We start from the raw sequence: 22,412 nt of genomic DNA on the forward strand, positions 1-22,412 counted from the left end.
GGTTTTCCTCTTCTTCCTTCTGATGTTACAGCTGCCGTATCAGTCGAATTCTGGAGTTCCCATATGGAAATGCTCTGCTGATTGGAGTTGGAGGTAGTGGCAAGCAAAGCTTATGTCGCCTGGCTGCTTTCCTTAGCTCTCTTGAAGTTTTCCAAATAACTCTTCGTAAAGGTTACAGTATCCATGATCTCCGGGTAAGACATTTAACTTACAAGATCCTTAATGCATAGGATACTTAATACCAATAAACGCAGTTGTGTGTACATTTAAAATCATTAAATGTAACTAATAAAAGTATGTAAATTTGACCTAAAGTGTATGTTATCCCAACATTTCAGATTCTTGATATGTGTCCATTGTACTATTTACTTGTATGAAAAAAGCATCCCGTTCTCTTTGCTTTCTTTACCTGGTAATCCTACCAATCCCTCTGATTTCCTATTTCAAACTGTCCATGCTAGGCATTGAAGCACATCCATCCCAGCATTGTTAGTTTTATTTGCATTCTACTTGGAAGCACAGACTGCCTGTACTCCAATGGTCAAACTTGTACTGACCCCTTGCACAGCTCTCCACTAGGAAGATCAGTGTACTGCTGTTCCTCTGCCTCCTGCTGATACAACCCCTTGCTGTCTTATATATATATATATATATATATCACAGATTCGGTGAGCAGCACTACAACATTTGTTTAATTGATTCATGTGCAAGCCATCCCACCGGCTGCATATATAGAGAGAAAAGTCCACAGGGATTGCTGCACAAACAATTTTCTTTTATTGTAAAAGCATCCAAAAGGTACAGTTGCAGAGTATTTCATCATGTAATAGTTTTGGGCTAGTAAGATGTAAGATCCCTTCCTCAGACCGAAATACATCTAAATCCTCAAACACATACAAAAAAACGTATATATCCTTAACATCAATTAGCAATGAATCCACTGGACCTCACGCTGTAATTCACGATTAACTCCCCTTCTATTTCATTATATACTGTCTATAACTATGAACCTCAATTGGGACACTGAATTTCCTTTCTCCAAAAAATGTCTTGCTAATGGCAACTGTGTTAATTTGTCCCTGATTGAGTATTTGTGGTGGGCAATACGATCCTTAACCTTCTGAGTTGTCTCCCCAACGTAGTACAAGCCACATGGGCATTTAATGATATATACAACATATGAAGATTGACATGTATAGTGATCCTTAATTCCTATGTCGTATCCCCTATTTAAAGGCAAAACATTTTTTCCTTTTATCATCGAGATGCATTGAATGCAACTCAAACATGGATATGAACCTGTGTTTTTTGGTCCTAAAAATGTCACAATGGAGCTGGGTTCAACGTGCTGATCTGTTTTTACCAATCTATTACGTAGGGTTCGGCCTCTCCTATATGATGGTAATGGGGGTACATGAAATTCCGGAATACTGGAGCAATGTTCCCCCAATATAGACCAGTGTTTTTTGTATGTTAGCCGAAAATGGGTGAAACTGTGACACAAATGGAATCATTTTTTGGGAGCTTCGTGAATTTTTAAATGTTCAAACCACACATGTGAGGTATAGCCGTGATCGTTAGAGCAAGAGCAATAATTTAAGCCCTGGACCTCCTCTGTAACTCTAAGAACTGTAACTTCTAACAACTCTAAGATGGCAACCTGTAGAAATTTTTAAAGTGTCACCTATGGGGACTTTTAAGTACCAAAGTTTGTTGCCATTCCATGAAGCATGACATGTTGGGTATCTATTTACTCGGCGTAACATTATCTTTCATATTATGGGAAAAAATTGGGCTAACTTTACTGGTTTCTTATTTTTTTAATTAAAAAAAGTGAATTTTTTCCAAAAAAATTGTGTTTGGAAGACCGCTGCGCAAATACGGTGCGATAAAAATATTGCAATAACTCCATTTTATTCTCTAGGGTCTCTGCTAAAAAAAATATATAATGTTTTTGGGTTCTAACTAGTTTTCTAGCAAAAAACAACTGATTTTAGCTTGTAAACACCACATGTCAAAAATAGGCCTAGGCAACTGGGTAGGATGCATGATGGTGCTCCTTGGATGTTGGGCCCCTCTATATGGCTACGCTGTGAAAAAGTCTCACACATGTGGTATTGCCATACTCAGGAGGAGTGGCAGAATGTATTTTGGGGTGTCATTTTTGCTGTGTACATGCTATGTGTTAGGAATATCCTATAAATTGACAACTGTAAAAAAAAAGTTTTCATTTTTTCCCCACATTTTCCAAAAACTTGTGGGAAAAAAAAATGACATGTTCAAACGACCCATAATGCCTCATAGAATATACGTTGGAGTGTTTGCTTTCTATGCTCCTAGAACATGGGTGTGCAACCTTTTGGCCTCTCTGGGCCACATTGAGTGTAGAGAAATTTTAGAGAAATTTTCTCGGGCGGCATATAAAATATATATTATAGTTAAGGTAAGTAATAAAATGCCGCCGCGCACCCCTCACTAATTTAACACAACTAGAGGATGATCAAATGGAATCAGTATACAGAGATTTACTTCTTCTGAGAGACAATAAAGGAACACTCTAACCATCATGACCACTTCAGTGATTTGAAGTGGTCATGGTGGTAGGAGTCAGAAACACTGCACATGCTCGCCACCTCTCCCCTCCGAGGCAGCCTCTGCCTACCATTAGTTGGAAGATGCTGTTGCTGTGCCCCCGACCCGACTTCCTTCCTCCCCAGCAAAAATAATTGTCAGGGAGCAGTGGGCCGCATTGCCTGCTGTCCCGGGCCGCATGCAGCCCTCGGGCCGCAGGTTGGACATGCCTGTCCTAGAACGTCTGAAGGTGCTACTTGGATGTGGAATCTCTTTTTGTGGCCAGGCTGTGTAAAAGTCTCACACATGTGGTATCACCATACTCAGATGGAGTAGCAGAATGTATTTTGGGGTGTCATTTTTGCTGTGTACATGCTATGTGTTAGAAATAGCTTATAAATTGACAACTTTGTGGGGAAAAAAACAAAAATGTTTTCTTCATTTTTCCAAGAATTGTGGGAAAAAATGATAACTTCAAAAAACTCTCTCTCTCTCTCTCTCTCTCTCTTGTTTATTTGTTACAAAGAATAAAACAGAATATGTAAAATGGGAAATCAGGGACACAAAAATTGAAAATGAACGAAAGATTGCAAAAGATAGTAGGACAAACACCACAAAATTGTTCAGATATATTAACAGTAAAAAGGTTAGGTCTGAGCATGTAGGCCCTTTACAAAATAATCAGGAGTGGGTGACTAGGGACAAAGAGAAGGCAAACTTATTACATAATTTCTTCAGATCTGTACATACAAAGGAGCATGGGGGCGCTCATGACCATAATGAGGACGGTATTGACAGCCCCAAATGATCCACAATGGCTCAAATATGGTCCAGAAATATCTAGACAGAATAAGGGTGGATAAAGCGCCTGGACTAGATGGCATCCACCCACGCATCCTAAAATAATTGAGCGCTGTAATTTCTAAGCCTTTCAAATTTTTAGGGACTCGTTAAGGACTGGAATAGGACCACTGGATTGGCGTAGGGCCAATGTGGTGCCTATATTTAAAAAGGGATCAAAGTCTTTGCCAAGTAACTATAGACCTGTTAGTTTAACTTCTATAGTCGGGAAGATATTGGAGAGTTTAATAAAAGACCACATACTGTAGATGAGTTCTTGCTGGAAAAAAATATTTTAAGCAACAGACAGCATGGATTCATGAGAGACAGAAGTTGTCAAACAAACCTGATTTCTTTTTATGAGGAGGTAAGTAAAACCTTGGACAGAGGGGTGGCTGTGGATGTAGTATGCTTGGATTTTGCAAAAGCGTTTGACACACACGGCTAAGGTGTAAGGTAAAGTCTACTGGCTTGGAAAGATCGGTTTGTAATTGGATAGAAAATTGGCTAAAAGATAGAATTCAGACAGTAGTGGTTAATTATTCTTACTCTGAATGGTATAAAGTTATCAGTGGTGTACCCCAAGGTTCAGTGTTGGGACCCTTACTTTTTAATAACTTTATAAATGATACAGGGTCTGGGATTAAAAGCATTTGAGTCTTTGCTTTGCAGTGGAATAAACTTCTTTACAGGATGTCTCCAATTTACAAGCTGACCTCAATGCACTGTTTCATTGGGCAACTATGTGGCAAATGAGGTTTAATGTTGATAAATGTAAAGTTATGCAATGTAAAGTTATGCACTTGGGGGATAAGAATATGCATGCATCATACATACTAGGTGGAGTAGAACAAGCTGCTGTTTCCAAAGCAAGCAAAGTCCATTCTTGTATTAACAGAGGCATGGACTCCAGAGAGATATCATTTTGCCCCTGTACAAATCATTAGTAAGACCTCATCTGGAATATGCAATTCAGTTTTGGGCACCAGTTCTTAAAAAGGATATCGGGGAACTGGAGAAAGTGCAGAGAAAGGCAACCAAACTGATAAGAGGCATGGAGGACCTCAGCTATGAGAAAAGATTAGAGGATATCCTCTAAAAAGATAAACTGAATTTATTCTCTCTTGAGAAGAGGAGATTAAGGGGGGGATATGATCAACATGTATAAATAAATAAGGGGTCCATATAGTGAACTTGGTGTTGAGTTGTTCACTTTAAGGTCAACACAGAGGACAAGGGGGCACTCTTTACGTCTAGGGGAAAACAGATTTTGTCTCCAAATACGGAAAGGTTTCTTCACCGTAAGAGCTGTGAAAATGTGGAATAGACTTCCTCCAGAGGTGGTTCTGGCTAGCTCACTAGATAGCTTTAAAAAAGGCCTGGATTCTTTCCTAGGTGTACTAAATATTTTTTAAGGTAAAGTTGATCCAGGGAATATCCGATTCCCTCTCGGGGGATGAGGAAGGAATTTTTTTCCCCTACTGTAGCAAATTGGACCATGCTTTGCTGGGGTTTATTTTCGCCTTCCTCTGGATCAACAGCGGGTATAGGATTGTGTATATGGGATTGTATGGTTGGGTTTTTAATACGTTTTTTCTTTGGTTGAACCGGATGGACTGTTGTCTTTTTTCAACCTGACTAAATATGTAACTATGTAATTCAGAAAGTAGTGAATAATTAAAATTACTGTGAAGGGTCTAAGGTTATTAGTTGTGTACCCCAAGGTTCAGTGTTGGGACCCCTAATTTTAGCATATTTATTAATCTTATAGAGTCTGGGATTAAAAGTACCATGTCGGTGTTTGCAGATTACATCAATGTCCTGTAAAAACGTCCTTACAGAATGTCTCTAAATTACAAGCCAACCTCAATGCACCAGTTAATTGGGCAATAAGGGACGAATGAGTTTAATGTTGATAAATGTAAGGTTATGCACTCGGGGGCTAAAAACATGTATGCATCATATATTCTAGGACAGCCTTTTTCAACCAGGGTGCTCAGGCACCCTGTGGTGCCTTGAGGCTTCTTCAGGGGTGCTTGGCAAAATTATAAAAATGTATCAAAAATTATACTGTATATAGGCCAGCAGGTGGATGCAGCCTATCTTTAGGTACACAAAGGTCCACAGGTTTTTCACAGGTTTTCATTATGCACTGGTATCCTAATAACCAATGATGTCATCAGTTGATAAGGAGGATTTCTGTCACCTCCACAGCATCCTTGTTTGACCTTCCTCTGCTCTCTCCCTCAGCCCTAGGACTGATGGAGGGAGAAGAGAAACATTGGAATACTAGTCAGTACCAGTGTGCAAATGTGTATTTGCTTTGGAAGAATAAATCAACTCTAACATTGGGTGTCCTATGTGTGGATGTTGCTGAATTATATGAAAGTATTAAAATAGTTTTTTTACATTTTAGAATGGGGTGCCTCAAGACTGGCCATAATTTTAAAGGGTGCCTTGACTGAAAAAGGGTTGAGAAACACTGTTCTATGAGGACAGCAGCTCGGGGAGTTAATGGTGGAGAAGGATCTGGGTGTTCTGGTAGATTATAGAATTAGAGTAGTTAAAAAGAGTGAAGGTAAAGGCAGCTCCCCCCGCAGCCCCCGCCTAATACTTACCTGAGCTGAATCTCGATCCAGCGATGTCCATGAGAGCAGCTGCTGTCCCAGCTCTGTGCCTTCTCATTAGCTCAGAAACAGCCTTTAGTACCACTTTATAATAGCATGCAATGTCAAGCTGCAGTTCCTAAAGCTATCAGAATACTTTATTGCGTTAAAACAAGCAGAGGCATGCGCACGGTGTGTCCTGGGCAGATTCCCCCTGTTGACACCGTCTATACTCTAATACATTTTAAAATGTTTGTTTACATTTGTTTATAAGAGCATGTGTGTGTGTGCATATATACTGTATATATATATATATCTATGTAGCACTGTCCCCGTAGGGCTTGCTGTAAGATAACTTCTTGGGCCTCCTCTGATTACCTGCAGTCAGTCACTTAGGGACAGTTCCCACATCCATCCTTACTCCCCAATGGCTCGTTACTCAATAAACAGTCCAGGGGTTTTGGTTTTATATTTATTGTGGAATATGGATGGGAGAAAGGAAAAGTGGGATACTCCAACTTGAACTATTTACATTTGATAAGGACAACTCTCACTTGGCCTCAGCAGATTACTTGTGGAAGCAGTCACACTGCTTTAATCATACTGCCACTTGTATGGAAGGGTTAAGTCTTCTAGTTCTCTCCAGCAGCAGACTTGATGCAACTACATTATCTTCAGGACACTCTCTAGCATCCCCTTGACTGACATCCAACCACTGACTCTTCTAGCTGAAGGAATGGCCCTCTCAGGACAGGCCTCATGACACAGATCTTTACTCTCTAAATGCAGAATCAGATCCTTTCCAATGTCTCCCTTCCAGTCAGCTCTGCAGGACCTCTGCGTTCAGCTCCTCTCTGACTCTCAGGTCGACCACCTGAGACCGCATAGCAACCTCTTCAAATGAGGGGCAGCCGCCCCGGGACCCTGCTTTCCAGCTGAAAGACCCCAAGCGTATATGCCCTTGGCATTTATATAGTATAGAGGCACTTTCCTCTGCCAATCACGAGGACTGTACTAAATGCCTTTGCACTCATTTGTCAGGTTTCCTCCCACTGTCCAATACTTATTCCTATTGGACCAGTGTGAAACACTTCAGACAAACTGAGCTTCACCTGAGCAACATGAGCAGATCTCACTAGCAGATCCTGACCTCTGGTAGACAAAGAACAACATAGATTTACCTTGCAATCTCTCTGATAAGCAGAAAAGATAAAAAATTATACTCTCTCTCTAGCACCTATTTAGAAGGGTGCTACATTCACCCCCGCCAAACTGAGCCATGTCCTCACTGGCTCTGGGCATCCGCCCCTACAAAAACACCTTCTCCAAAATTTACATGGAGTATCCCACAAACTTGGAAAAGGGGTAAAGGGGAAATAACATATGTACTGGACCATGGGGCATACCCCATATGTGGCCAGTAGATACAATAAATTACATGGAAAAATGTAGACACCTGCTGTGCAAAATTTACAAATGTACATACAGTTTCAGCAAGTGCATTATATTAATGCACCCCCCACCAAACAAAAATCTGTCTGACATCCTGACTAACTATGCTACAAATAACATTTGTACATATACTGAATACATGAAATAGACAATGAATAACCTTTCAAAGGCATGAAGATCCCCTAGAAGCCTTTAAAGGAAAAGGATGATCACATAGTAACTCTACATCCCCTATACTCACAGTGAGACTAGTGAGACTGCCCTCTCCATAGAGGCGACCTTCTCACCTGCAGAATCTCTAACACTAACATTCCTATAGACTTCTGATGCATATTTTTACAATACAAACAAATTATAACAAACAAAAAAATAAACAATACCATAAGGCTACATTCACACCTGAGCGTAGCGTTTTTCGCGCGTTTTTTACCGCGATTTTACCGCGATTTTTGCGGCGTTTTTTACCGCGATTTTACCGCGATTTTTGTGCAGGCGTTTTTAGATTCAATAGAGATCAATGGAAAACGCCTGTAATCTGCCCAAAAAGAAGCTCATGTACTTTTTTGAGCGTTGGGCGTTTTGTATACAGCTTCAAAACGCTCAGATGTGAACAGGGGCCATTGAAATGAATAGGATTTGTCTTGTTGGGCGTTTTGAGAGCTGATCCTAGAGCAGAAAAACGCCCCAAAAACGCCCCAAAACGCCTACATGTGAACGGAGCCTAAGATTGATTATGTCAGATAATGTACATAATCACTTCTCCAAAACCAGAGATTTTCCTGTGAAAAATAAATTATTTTAATCCATCAAGAGACTAAAAATCATATATTATTTAATCATATATTATTTAATCATTTTAGTTCGTTTTTCATCAAAATTATGTAAAATCATTAAAGATTTTCTTCCATTAATTTCATAAATTTTTTTGACTTTTTGTAAAACTCTTACATCTTTGACCATATCATATAACTATTTCCCTATTTCAGTGTAAGGAAGAAGTAAATAATATCTTTGATATATAAAATTATATTGCTCCAAAATATAAATTATTAAATAATAAATAAAATCTCTTCTATCTCAGGAAATGTCTATAACTAATTGATTTGTAAGCCTTTATACATTATCTTTCATACCAAACAATTATAAGTATGATAAGTAATCATAAATCTTCATTATTCTAGTGTCATATTCATTTTTATAAAAACTATCTATCTATGACCAGCAAGCAACTCTTTTATATGCTCTTTTTTTCTAACATTCTGTGTCATTTAGTTCAACAGTAACTCTGTTTGGACACATTAAATCAGATCATTCTCTTCCACACAAACCTGTATGTACTTTACTATACCTTTTTTCCATCTAGATATAATTAGTAGGGATGATCGAACGGTTCGGGTTGACCATCGGTTCGACCCGAACATTGACTGTTCGAAATTTGGCCGAATTCCGAACTTTTTGCGGATAAAGTTTGGAATTCAGCAACTAGAACCGACCAAAATACAATGGGACAGGAACTGGGCTTTAAAAGCCCGTGATTGGACCAGAAACATCAGTAAAAGTCAATTGAGGGGGCAGGAGGATGCTAGGAATGTGATTGGAGTGACTAGGGGGTCCAGAGGCCAATCAGTAGTGAATACACCCCCCAGTATATAACATAGCCCCCCAAATCTCTAGCACTGTAATACAGGGGCTGTGGAAGAGAGTGGAAGCAGTTCTGTTACTCCTGCTGCAAAAGTGTCATTTAGCAATTATTAGTGTGAGGAAAGGGATATCTAGTGTAGTTAGGGTACTATATACCACTATAGTTAGATTCAATAATCTAGTTTCTGTAGGGAAAGTGTTAAGTGTCAGGGTGACCGTAGTGTAGTGTAGGGTGAACTGACTCTGACTGCTATGCCAGGGTGACCAAACTCTTCCATGTCAGGGTGACCGCCATAAGAAAAAGATAATTTTTCTTAGAATTTTTAGTAGAGCAGGGATGGGGCTCCGCTCCTTGTATGCCAGGGTGACCGAATTCATCCATGTCAGGGTGACCGCATTTTTGGAGGCAGGCATAACATCTGAACTTCTGTATAGGGGTATATATATACACACACACATATATGTATATATACACATACACACATATAGATGTGATAGGAGCAGAGCCACATCCCTGCGCTAATAAAAATTCTAAGAAAAATTATCTTTTTTTTTCTGGTTCTGGACATGCTACAGAGCTGAAACTTCACAGGTACACTATTTAGACCCCCCAGACACTAAATCCAAAGAAATCTCTTTTTTTTTTTTCAATAATTTTTTCAATAATTGGCTCTCTATCAAAAACGACAATTTTTAAGAACTTTTTTTTGTGTGATTAATAGTCCCTGGGGCATGACCCAGAACCTTAGGCACTTTTTAGGGGCATTTATTGGGTTTTAGGGCTTCAAAATGGTGTTTTTTGATTACCGAAGTTCGGGTCCCATTGATTTCAATGGGGTTCTGGAATCCGGACCCGAACTTTCAGGAAGTTCGGGTGTTCTGGTCGAACCGAACTTTTCAAAAGTTCGATCATCCCTAATAATTAGCATCTTCTTCAATAGAAGTATATATCCATAAGTCATTTTGTAAAATTCCTAAATTTATTATTTTTAAAATAGGCTAAATCTATCCTCTAAGAGCCCATTCAGACAGGGGCGACACGACTTGCTGGGGCGACCTGTGAAGTCGCGGTGCACAGCGATTACCGCGACCTCGGCGCGACATGCACGGACTTCATATAATTGAAGTCAATGCAAGTTGCCCCAAAGGAGTACAGGACCCTTTTTCTAAGTAGGAGCGACTTGTGTCGCTCCTATTAGAACGGGTCCTGTGCTAATCAATGGCAGGCGACCGACCGCGACTTGTCAGGCGACCAAGTCGCCTGACAAGTCGCGCTTGTGTGAATGGACCCTAATTGGTAATAATGCTTCAAATGTTCAATTTTTGTACATCTTTGTCATAACAACCCATCCATCCAACTTTCCCAAGTTGTGTGTGTTTTAACAAAATTAGTAAAATAAAATAAATTCTATGTTTACAAGTTTACAATCATAATATGTGCTTCTGTAAAATAATTAAGAAACCTAGATGTAACAACTATAATGTAAACTGAACTAGTATCATTATTAGATGTTGCTGTGATATCAATCTTCCAAGGATCTACTAAACAAACAAAGGTTGTGTAGAAGAAAGTATCACATTTCAATGTCAACATGGAGTCACCTATTTTTCCTTCTATCTTGTCACTACCATCAAGATTATTACAGCAGATTTTACACATAATATTCCCATAACTCATATTCTCCTATATCAGACAATTCATAAAAAAATTCATATACGAGAATCTCATCCCAACTCCCCCTCTCATAATGATCAAATGATCAGAATGTCTCTTATGAAACAAGTCCATTTGAGTAAATCGTTGAAGTCCATCCAAAGAATTATAGTTCTTGATAACACAATTGGAAAGGCAATAATGATGAAAGCAAAAGCAAAAAGTAGTGACAAATAGAAGTTTAGTTGTGCTTGTCTCACGGTCATAGTAGAATTCAAAAATCCAGAAAAAAATAAAATAAGTTTCTTTAAAGACATATCTAGGAAAGAAAATGAAAACTAGTATCAAATTCTTATCAAAAAAATTTCTGCGTTGTTTACTCATTCTTTGAACAAACAATGAACTATAGTCCCAATTTACTTAAGAAAAACAAAGGAACCATCCCAGTTGGCATCCCAGGTACCTTCAGATCTATAATTCTTAACTACAACTTGAGCTCCTGGAATACATTTCTTGACATACTCATAAGTAGAAATCTTATTCAAAACATAATTTCTATTTAAATGTAGCAAGGGTCTAGCCATATTTGTTCAGCAAACTTCTGAATTTGCTGTACCTGTAGTACCTGTACACTCGTGAGTGTCCAGCTTGTGTAACAGTGTAAATTTGCTGTCCCCTCAAAATAACTCAACACACAGCTATTAATGTCTAAACCTCTGGCAACAAAAGTGACAAGAGTACACCCCTAAGTGAAAGTGTCCAAATTGGGGCCATTTAGCCATTTTCCCTCCCTGGTGTCATGTGACTCGTTGGTGTTACAAGATCTCAGGTGTGGATGGGGAGCAGGTGTGTTAAATTTGGTGTTATCGCTCTCACTCTCTCATACTGGTCACAGGAAGTTCAACATGGCAAGATGGCCTAGGCTTTAAGAAGATTGCCAAGACCCTGAAACTGAGCTGCATCACAGTGGCCAAGACCATAAAGTGGTTTAACAGGACAAGTTCCACTCAGAACAGGCCTCGCCATGGTCAACCAAAGAGGTTGAGTGCATGTGCTCAGTGTCATATCTAGAGGTTGTCTTTGGGAAATAGATGTGTGAGCGCCGCCAGCATTGCTGCAGAGGTTAAAGGGGTGGGGGGGGGGAGGTTAGCCTGTCAGTGCTTAGACCATCTGACGCACACTGCATCAAAATGGTCTGCATGACTGTCTTCTCAGAAGAAAGCCTCTTCTCAAGATGATGCACAAGAAAGCTTGCAAACAGTTTGCTGAAGACAAGCAGACTACAGGACATGGTTCCAGTAATCCATGTCCTGTGGTCTGATGAGACCAAGATAAACTTAATTGGTTCAGATAGTGTCAAGCATGTATGGCGGCAACCAGATGAGGAATACAAAGACAAGTGTGTCTTGCCTACAGCCAAGCCTTCAGCCAAGCATGGTGGTAGGAGTGTCATGGTCTGGGGCTTCATGAGTGCTGCTGGCACTGAGGAGCTACAGTTCACTGAGGGAACCATGAATGCCAACATGTACTGTGACATACTGAAGCAGAGCATAATCCCCTCCCTTCAGGGACTGGGCCGCAGGGCAGTATTCCAACTTTATAACGACCCCAAACACACCTCCAAGACGACCACTGGCTTGCTAAAGAAGCTGAGGGTAAAGGTGATAGACTGGCCAAGCATGTCTCCAGACCTAAACCCTATTAAGCATATCTGGGGCATCCTCAAACAGAAGGTGGAGGAGCGCAAGGTCTCTAACATCCACCAGCTCTGTAATGTCGTGATGGAGGAGTGGAAGAGGACACCAGTCGCAACCTTTTAAGCTCTGGTGAACTCATTGCCCAAGAGGATTAAGGCAGTGCTGGAAAATAATGGTGGCCACACAAAATATTGACACTTTGGGCCTAATTTTGACATTTTTTGCTAGGGGTATACTCATTTTTGTTGCCAGCGGCTTAGACAATAATGGCTGTGTGTTGAGTTATTTTGAGAGGACAGCAAATTTGCACTGTTATACAAGCTGTACACTCACTACTTTACATTGTAGAAAAGTGTCATTTCTTCAGTGTTTTCACATGAAAATATATAATAAAATATTTACAAAAATGTGAGGGGTGCACTTACTTTTGTGAAATACTGTACATAGCAAAATTGCTTCTCTGTCCTCCACAAAGGCATATTGAAGCAACCTTCAAAACTAACATATTACATTATAACATTCATATGTATTTCAGAGACTGTTATCATTTAAAAGTATGACCTACCCATTCACCAAAAAAGTGAAAAAAGTGAATAAAGACAGTAAACAAGTTTTTGACAATTCCCTTATTGAAAATAAAAAACAATGTCCCCCAATGCAGATCCATCTCACGCCGCCCAGCCCAACACCGAACCCAAAAAAAAGAAAAAAAAACCTCCAGCCTCGTCAAACAATTCCTGCAGACTGTAAAAGAGGACTGAGTGTTCAGAAAACTGGCAACCCAATCACCCAGCGCTTTAGTATGTGGAATTATCTCATGCGCACATAGACCATAAGATAAATATCGTTAAAACTGTTAAAACTATAAAAGCTGCTGCCTTATAATAAAATCATACAAATAAGGTGCGTATCAACCGAAATTAATAAACACAGGCAGCGCTGGCAATATAAGATCAATAAACCCTGTGTTGACAGAGCTTACGTCATGAAACAATGTATAGCAACTTAGAGTCCATGTGAGTACAGAAGTCCATCACCAAATGCCCTTCCGGTGGAATTAGGGAAAGAGAACACCAAGAATCAAGAACCTCAGGATTTCTGGACAGGGGCCGCTATAGAGGATGTAGAGCAGGGAGGAGGACCCACAAAAAGAAAGAGGGTGGGACAATGAGTGGTATTTACAACCTTGCTAATATCACTCTAAGTAACAAAGAAACGAATATCTTGCATGCTGGCCTCAAGTGCGCAGGAAAAAGACCAATCGGAAAATTTGGGGTATATATGGATATACACAAGTTTACCCGAAAGGTCAATTTAAAAAGATACTATCTGAGTGACAGTAGACCCAAACTAGAAAACAGACCCACTTATTCAATAGGTATTGATAGTGGGTTAAAAAATAGATCAGTATTTAATCCAGCACAACCCTCTAACCATTGTGTGGATGTCTTCAACAAGTTGGTCTTGAAAGATTTGTCTAACATCGAACCAAATAAGAATGTGAACCCTAGGCATATCTAAGAAGGGCTAGACGCTTTGGAAAAACGGAAGAATGTCATCATTCGCCCTGCGGATAAGGGGGGAGGTGTTGTAATCATGCAGAAGGATTACTATTATAACCAGCTGATAGAGATGTTGGCAGACACTGAGACCTATCAACAACTTGCTGGTGACCCTACTAAGTCGTCAAGGAAGGAATTAAGTGATTTGATCACATATGGATTTGACAGTAGGGTACTAACTAAAAGGGAAAAGCAGTACTTGGTACCGAGTTATAGCAGAGTGCCTACCATTTACACACTCCCGAAAATCCATAAGGATGTGATAAATCCGCCACCCAGACCGATAGTGAATAGTATTAATTCAGTGACGGCTAGGGCAGGCGAATACCTTGATCACTTCCTTCAGGATTCAGTAGTCCGCACAAAGTCTTATCTGAGAGATACAAAAGACTTTTTAAAATCTTTGAGATCTTTAAGTGGGCTCAATACAGGAGATGTGTATTTAGTAACAGCTGACGTTGCATCACTCTATACAGTGATCCAGCATGATGATGCCCTCTTGGCTTTGAACTGGGCGTTCAGCCAGAGGGACAATCTGCCTGACCGCCAAAAAAGATTTTTGAGCCAGTTGTTAACATTCTGTCTCTCACACAATTATTTCTGGTTCGGGGGCGAGTTCTACACTCAGAAGAAGGGCGTGGCTATGGGGGCTAAGTATGCCCCCAGCCTAGCCAATCTTTTCATGAGTGAGTGGGAGGACCGCTTCGTGTATTGTAATAAAAAATCAGAGTTAATACTCTACAAAAGATACATTGATGATTTGTTCCTTGTCTGGCGTGGTACCGAACAATCATTATGTGATTACATGCAACACCTGAACAACAACAGAAATAATATAAAACTAGAGTTTAGTTGGAGCCAAACGAACATCCACTATTTGGATGTGGAGATCTTTCTACGAGACGGAGGGGTTGGTACGAAAACATATTTCAAGCCAACAGACAGGAACAGTTTCCTGCCCATGTATAGCGGGCACCACTCTAAATGGCTGCGTAACATCCCTAAAGGGCAGTTTCTCCAGGTTAGGAGGAACTGCACCAGGGATGAAGACTATGACATCCAGTCTGAATTGTTAAAAGATCGCTTCATAGAGAAGGGATATAATGCCTCTATTCTTGAAGACACAAGACAAGAGGTTGGGGGCTGTACACAGGAAGAATGCTTAGAGGATAGAATTCCCTCTGAAGATAATAGGCATGAATGGGGGTTCATACCTAACTATTGTGAACAGTACAAAGAAGTAGAGAACATCTTCAGAAAACATTGGGGAGTTCTATGCATGGATAAAGTCTTAGGAGCAGTTATTCCCCAGAACCCCACCTTCAGCTACAGGAAAGGCCCATCATTTGGAGATAGGGTGGTGAAGAAAATCATAGATCCCCCTACGAAGCCCAAAATGTTTTGGGACCGTGAAGGGTTCTATGCCTGTCGTAGATGTGTGTCTTGTAGGCAGGTCAGGGAACATGTCCGTGGAATAACAACCTTTGTTTCGAGTGCCAATGGACAAGAATTTCAGATTAAGGAATGCATTACGTGCCAAACAACACACGTGGTGTATTGTCTGGAATGCCCATGTGGCCTGATGTATGTCGGACGCACGAAGAGAACTTTGTCGAAGCGTGTGTCCGAACACATAGCAAAAATCATAAAAGGTGACAAAGACCACAGTGTGCCCCTTCACTTTAAATTGAGGCATAATCAAGATCCCTCGGGTTTAAAGTTTTGGGGCATAGATAGGATCCATCCAAACTGGAGGGGATCCAATATGGTGAGGGAACTGTGTAACGCTCCGGCGTTTGTTTAGTGAACTGGATTTGCAGCTGCAGAATTTCCACTCAGTAGTCGTGTAGAGATGTGTTGAATTACCATATCCAACTCTCCAGACTCATCATTATGGCCCAGCCTGCCTCACCATGCAAATATACAGACACTCAGATAAGATGTTCCTGGAGTGATAGGTTGTATACGATAGTATAGAGGTGATGTGCTGAAAGGACAGGCGTGAGTAGTGATAGCAATGATAGGCACTCAATAGTAATGTTCTGGAGTGTTAGCAGATGGTGATAGATAGTATGCAGATAGGTTAGCAATCATGTACAATAACAGGTGGTAGGGGACAGCAGATGAAGTGTACAGGAATTGCTAACTCAGTGCAAGGATATAGATGGTAGTAGACTCAAGAGCTAGCAATCTATGTAACAGTGCAGATGATAGAAATAGTAATGCATAGATAGCAACAGTCTTTAGTATGCAAGAGTAGATAGTGTAAGTTGATAGGAAGGAATCCCCTGTGGGGTACTTATCTCTAGTTGGTTTAGAGAGATGAGGGGTCCGGTAATGAGATAAGGATCAGGTAGCGAGATACAGGATCAGTAGCGAGATACAGGAAATAGCTGGAGGCTTCGGCAGCGTCAGACAAGGCTGTGTAACAAGCGGTTTGCACGAACACCTTGTGAGTGAAAGCCGGCGATTGAAATAGCAGCTCAGAGCGGCGCCTAGTGATGACGTCATGAGAGTTAAAGGGACAGCAGCTATATGCGGAAGAAATGGGCTGGAAGGGTACCGAAGGTACCAGAATCTTACAAACTGTCACGCAGAGAAACATATTGGATATACCTGACAGATGTCCTTCACCCTAGAGGCTTGAACGTCGAGCTTGACGTAAATTGTTTCATCAGTGATTATTGATGGCATTTTGCGTCAGGCGATGGATGGGCTGAACGATGCGGATTGTTGATCTAGAATCGCATCATTTTAGTGAGGGTCTTTGAATTTACTATGTAGTCACCAGTCTTATCAGAGATACCTCCTTTTGTTTGGGTGATCCTGTAAATTTTCATCACAGGATGGGAGGTGTGACACACTAGCAGATAGTATCTATATTTTTCTACCATAGACCATTTTTCTGTTTTTTGTTTTCAGTTCTAAATGGACTTTTGACTGTGCACTCATCGTAAGGATGGGTCTATGGTTACTTAAAATTTTAAATGGTTTATATATCACATTTATTTTTATGTCACATTGTATGCATGTGTTTTATTTATTTAGAATCCCATACTGTGGCACACTCAAATTTGATGTTTACTTAAGTTTTTGTTTATATGTACGGTTTTGCCTTGCATCGATCCCTATTTGCTAACATGTGGGAATATATGCAGGGGAGAACCTATATTTTAGGATATGTATGTGCAATCGGTAGCATATCAATATTTTAGTTGTTCGGATTCATTTATCTGCACAGGTTCAGTAGGGCGGAACAGTGCGATTGGATGATTAGAACGAATTATTACTGTTACATAATAATATTGGTAAACGGAAAATAGCCACCGATTTCACATTGAAGCACATGTAACGATGCCGATATTGGATTGTATCAGACTTATTTTAATCAAGAGTAACACTGGCTATGGGTCCTAGTTACGAGGTAGCAATACCACAGGTGTTAGTTGAATTTATTATATCAGCAATCCGAATAGGACCTTTTAGCGTTAAATGGTTCACTGTGCTTGGGTTTCTCTGTAAATGGCAGACCGCAACAGCTGTGGCAGTGCCGAAGCGGTTAATGCCGACAGGAGAGACCAGATAAAAGGGAGTGACGTGACCGCGCAAGCACGCCCTCCGTTGAAGTCGTCTGACGAAACGTACGTCAGGGCGGTGACTTGTGCGGTCACCCAGGCAACAGGACGCCGTCTAGTCCCGAGGAACTTCCGGGACGCCATCCAGCGAGCGGGAGACTGGAAGCGGCTGGACGGTAACCTAATGCCGATGTATTTTATATGCTGTTGATTCTTATGCCTATGTGAGTGTAATGGGAGAGGTTTTAATATACATAAAGGTGCATTTTATTAGACAATACTGCCCTATTGTGCATCTTTCTTATTCCCATATGCGCTCTGATGGTTTGAGGATATCTACACGCTCTGTGTACAGTGATTTTTGGTAAGAGTATTACCTGTGGGGTTGCACGTGGTGAGGTGGAGGCATGTCCCAAGCAACTATTCACTGATGGCGGTGTGTGGTGTTCTCTTTCCCTAATTCCACCGGAAGGGCATTTGGTGATGGACTTCTGTACTCATATGGACTCTAAGTTGCTATACTATGTTTCATGACGTCAGCTCTGTCAACACAGGGTTTATTAACTGCCTGCTCCTTCATCTGACATTCTTGGACCTATCCTTTTCCCAATCTACATCTCCTACCTGGGTCAGATGATTGCCTCCCATGGCTTTCAATAAAATCTCTACACTGAAGACACCCAAATGTATTTCTCTACTTCTCAGCTCACTCCATCAGTCTGCTCATGCATCACCAACTTACTAACAGACATATCAGCATGGATGTCACATCAATTACTCAAGAAAACCGGATATTTCCTCCCCCAAGGCTCCTCTTCCCCTGATTTCTCTGTCAAAATCAACGGCTCAACTATCAACCCGTCCCCCCATGCCAAGGTCCTAGGTGTAATCCTGGACTCTGAACTATCCTTTAGGCCCTACATCCAGTGGCTGGCAAAGTTTTCCGCCTCAACCTCAGCAACATCTCCAAGACACGCCCTTTCCTAACCAGCGACACTAAAGAGCTTCTAATCCACTCGCTGGTCATCTCTTGTCTCGATTACTGCAATTCCCTCCTCATTGGCTTACCTTTAACCGGTTGCCGACCGCCGCACGACTATATACTGCGGCGGTCAGCCCCGGCCAGGCAGAGTGACGTATCGGTACGTCACTCGCCTGTCACTGACTTGCGAGCCTATCGCGGGCGGGCGCGCGCCCGCCGCGGCTCGTTCACAGACAAGTCAGTGCGTGTGACCGGCGGACTTGATGTCCGCCAGTCACACTGCGATCGCTCCTGTGAAGGGAGAAAGACAGAGCAGCTTGTGTAAACAAGCTGCCTGTCAGTTCTCCCTGTGTAAAAGTGAAGATCTGTCCGTTCTACTATGTAGAACGGTTGATCTTTGCTTTTACACCAATAGGAATGTCCCTACACAGTTAGAATCACGCCCCTAGGACACACTTAACCCCTCCCTGTCCAATAAAGTTAACCCCTTCCCTGCCAGTGTCATTTTTGCAGTAACAGTGCATATGTATAGCACTGATTACTGCAGTAATGTCACTGGTACCCCCAAAAGTGTCAAAAATGTCAGTCAAGGGTCCGATCTGTCCGCCGCAATGTCGCAGTACCGAAAAAAAAAATCGCAGATCGCCGCCATTACGCGTTAAAAAAAAAAACACCAAAAATGACAAAAATCTTTCCCTTTGTTAGTAAACGCGATAACTTTTGCGCAAACCAATCAAAATACGCTTTTTGCGATTTTTTTTACCAAACATAGGTAGCATAAAACAAATTGGCCGAAAAATGTTAAAAAATTTTGATTTTTACTTTTTTTTTGGGGGAATTTCATATAAAAAAATGTGAAAAATATTGTTATTTTTGCAAAATTTACGCTCTTTTTTTGTTTATAGCGCGTGATCAAAAAATCGCACAGGTGATCAAATACCACCAAAAGAAAGCTCTGTTTGTGGGAAAAAAAGGACGTCAAATTCGTTTAGGTACAGCGTCGCACGACCGCGCAATTGTCCGTTAAAGTCACGCAGTAAAAAATCGCAAAAAAACCCCTGGTCCTTTAGCAGCCAAATCCTCCGGGGCTTAAGTGGTTAAATAGGCTACTCCTCCTTCAGTCCATCATAAACGCTGCTGCCAGGCTCATCCACCTTACAAACCGTGTGGCGTCAGCTACCCCTCTTTGCCAGTCCCTTCTTTGGCTGCCAATAAACCAACGAACTAAAGACAAGATACTAACCATAATTTACAAAGCCATCCATAACTTGGCCCCCAGCTACATCACTAACCTGGTCTCAAAATACCAACCTAATCATTCTTTTCATTCCTCCCAGGACCTCCTGCTTTCTAGCTCCCTTGTCACCTCTTCCTCCAGGACGGGGCGTGGCTTGCTGTCAGGGACTCAATACCCTGCGCAGGTGCACTGGCGCCGCTAACCGGCGAACGCCTATGCGCATGCGCTGAGGCTACCATGGGTAGTTCGTGGCTATCTTGCATTCATGCATTCGCGCAAACGCGCATGCGCACGCAATCCGCTTTTGGCGCCAAACGGCCAGTGATCACTCTGAGTCATTGCTGTGTGATCATCAGCTCTCCTGTACCCTGTCCCTGTTTATTATCTACTGTACCTGACCCGGCTTGTCTTTGGATTCTGATTACCTGCTGCCCGCCCTGACCTTGGCTTGTCCTGCTTTATCCTGATCTGTTTACCTGCTACCAGCTATTGGTCCTGGACCTGCTCCTGGCTCAACCAGGGAATCCAGGGTGTTACCCGCTAGTTACCCGGTAAGCCACTCCTCTTACGTCAGGCTCTGCCACGTTACCCCATGACAATACCACACAGCCATGACCGAGCCTGCTAGAGGAGCCTCTCCTATAGACAGCATCTCGCAGCCCTCACCCAAGCCGTTAAGTCTCTGCAGGAGGGCTATACCCAGTTGGAGGGTCGTGTTCAGTCCCTAACCTCCTCCACGGACCCTACAGTTTCTGCTGCTTCCATGGCTCCCTCCGGGCATCCTGCCTCCTGAGCCAAGGGTCCCTACGCCAGAAAGGTTTTCTGGGGATCGGAGCAAATTCAGAGCCTTCCGCAATGCCTGTGAGCTATACTTTTCCCTACAACCCCAAACCTTCTCCTTGGAAGCAACCAAAGTGGGGTTCACCATATCCCTGCTTCAAGGTGAACCTCAGTCCTGGGCTCACCGCCTGCTTGAAGAGTGCAGTAACCAGCTGGACACCATGTCAGCTTTCTTTAACGCAATGGCGCAGTTATATGAAGACCCGCAGTGCACTGCTACCGCAGAAACCGCGCTCACCACACTTCAACAAGGCTGTAGAGCCATGGAGGATTACTTTAGGCATTGGAGTACGGACACTCACTGGAACGACGCAGCCTTGCGCCATCAGTTCCGCCTGGGTCTGTCAAAAAGTTTGAAGGATGAACTGACCCAAGTGGGCATACCCGAAACCCTGGAGGCATTAATCGCCTTGGCAATTCAGATAGACCGCCGGCTCCGTGAACGCAGAGCAGAGAGGTCACGGCAGCAGACCCGCCCAGTGTGGATGATGCCACGGGTTCCTAATCCCGTCCACACCTTCTCCTCTGGCTCCCGTCCCAGCAGCGCAGCTCCAGTTACTCCTGAATAGGATACTTCAGAGCCGATGCAACTTGGGCTCATGCGTCCCTCCTTATCGGCAGAAGAACGCTTACGGCAATGTCAGAACAATCTGTGTCTGTATTGCGGAGAGGCCGGACACTTTGTACGCTCATGCCCAGCAAAGATGCGTAAGTGTCTTTCTATATCCCCCTCAAGTTACCCAGTTTCTGTCAACAATACCACTCACCTGGCTCTCTCTGTCTAATTCCAGCTTCCAGAAGGCCCGATCCCGGTCACCGCTATAATTGATTCCAGGGCATGCAGCTGCTTCATTGACCTCTCCTTTGCTGCACAACAACGCATCCCACTTCGACCCAAGTCGCAAGGACTCTCCATCTTCCTAGCGAATAGGTCCCACATCAAATCTGGGCCAGTAACTCAAGAAACCCCTCCATTGCCACCCTCAAAAGGTCACAAAGGAGTTGTTGTGCCTGGATGCCATCTCTTCTCCTTTGTTCCCCGTTATTCTGGGGTTACCCTGGTTGCAAGCGCACAACCCGCAATAAATTGGACTTCTGGAGACGTCAAGTTCCAGTCCCCTTACTGCCAGAATCATTGCCTGCCAGTAAGCTGTAGTGCTCCTAGCACCCTACTTTGTATGGACACTGATAAGGAGATACGTTCCTCTGTCCCAGTACCCTATCACAAATACCTGGATGTCTTCAGTAAACATTCATCTGACCCTCTACTTCCCCCGGCAGGAGCTAGGATCTTTTTTGTGGAGAAAAAAGACCATTCACTTCGGCCATGTGTGGACTACCGTGAATTAAATAAAATTACGGTCAAAAACTGGTACCCCCTACCCTTGATTCCTGAACTCTTCCAGAGATTAAGAACCGCCTCTGTATTTACCAAACTGGACCTGCGGGGAGCTTACAATTTGGTCCGTATCAGGGAGGGGGACGAATGGAAGACAGCATTCCGCACCCAATTCGGTCATTACGAATATTTGGTAATGCTTTTCGGGCTCTGCAATGCCCCGGCCACCTTCCAGCACTTCATCAACGATATCTTCAGAGACTATCTGGACATCTTTGTGATTGTCTACTTGGACGATATCCTGGTCTTTTCTTCCTCCCTGGCCCAGCACCGAGAACACATTAAAAGGGTACTCCACCGACTCCGGCTACACAGGCTCTACGCAAAACCTGAGAAATGCAAGTTTGAACAGCAGA

The 22,412-nt window shown here is 42.3% G+C and overlaps 1 protein-coding gene across 1 annotated transcript in view; it reads left to right on the plus strand.

Annotated features, from left to right (window-relative positions):
- Positions 1–22,412, plus strand: part of LOC309558730 (dynein axonemal heavy chain 11-like) — a gene marked incomplete at both ends in the record, with an annotated part of 1,130,439 nt that overhangs the window by 609,750 nt on the left and 498,277 nt on the right. Inside the window, one exon of the mRNA XM_082261779.1 lies at positions 32–194. Coding sequence (XP_082117905.1) covers positions 32–194 — 163 coding nt within the window. The remainder of the gene's footprint in view (positions 1–31; positions 195–22,412) is intronic.

Source organism: Pelophylax lessonae (genome assembly GCF_965119305.1).
Source record: "Pelophylax lessonae genome assembly, chromosome: 6".
Taxonomy (NCBI): domain Eukaryota; kingdom Metazoa; phylum Chordata; class Amphibia; order Anura; family Ranidae; genus Pelophylax; species Pelophylax lessonae.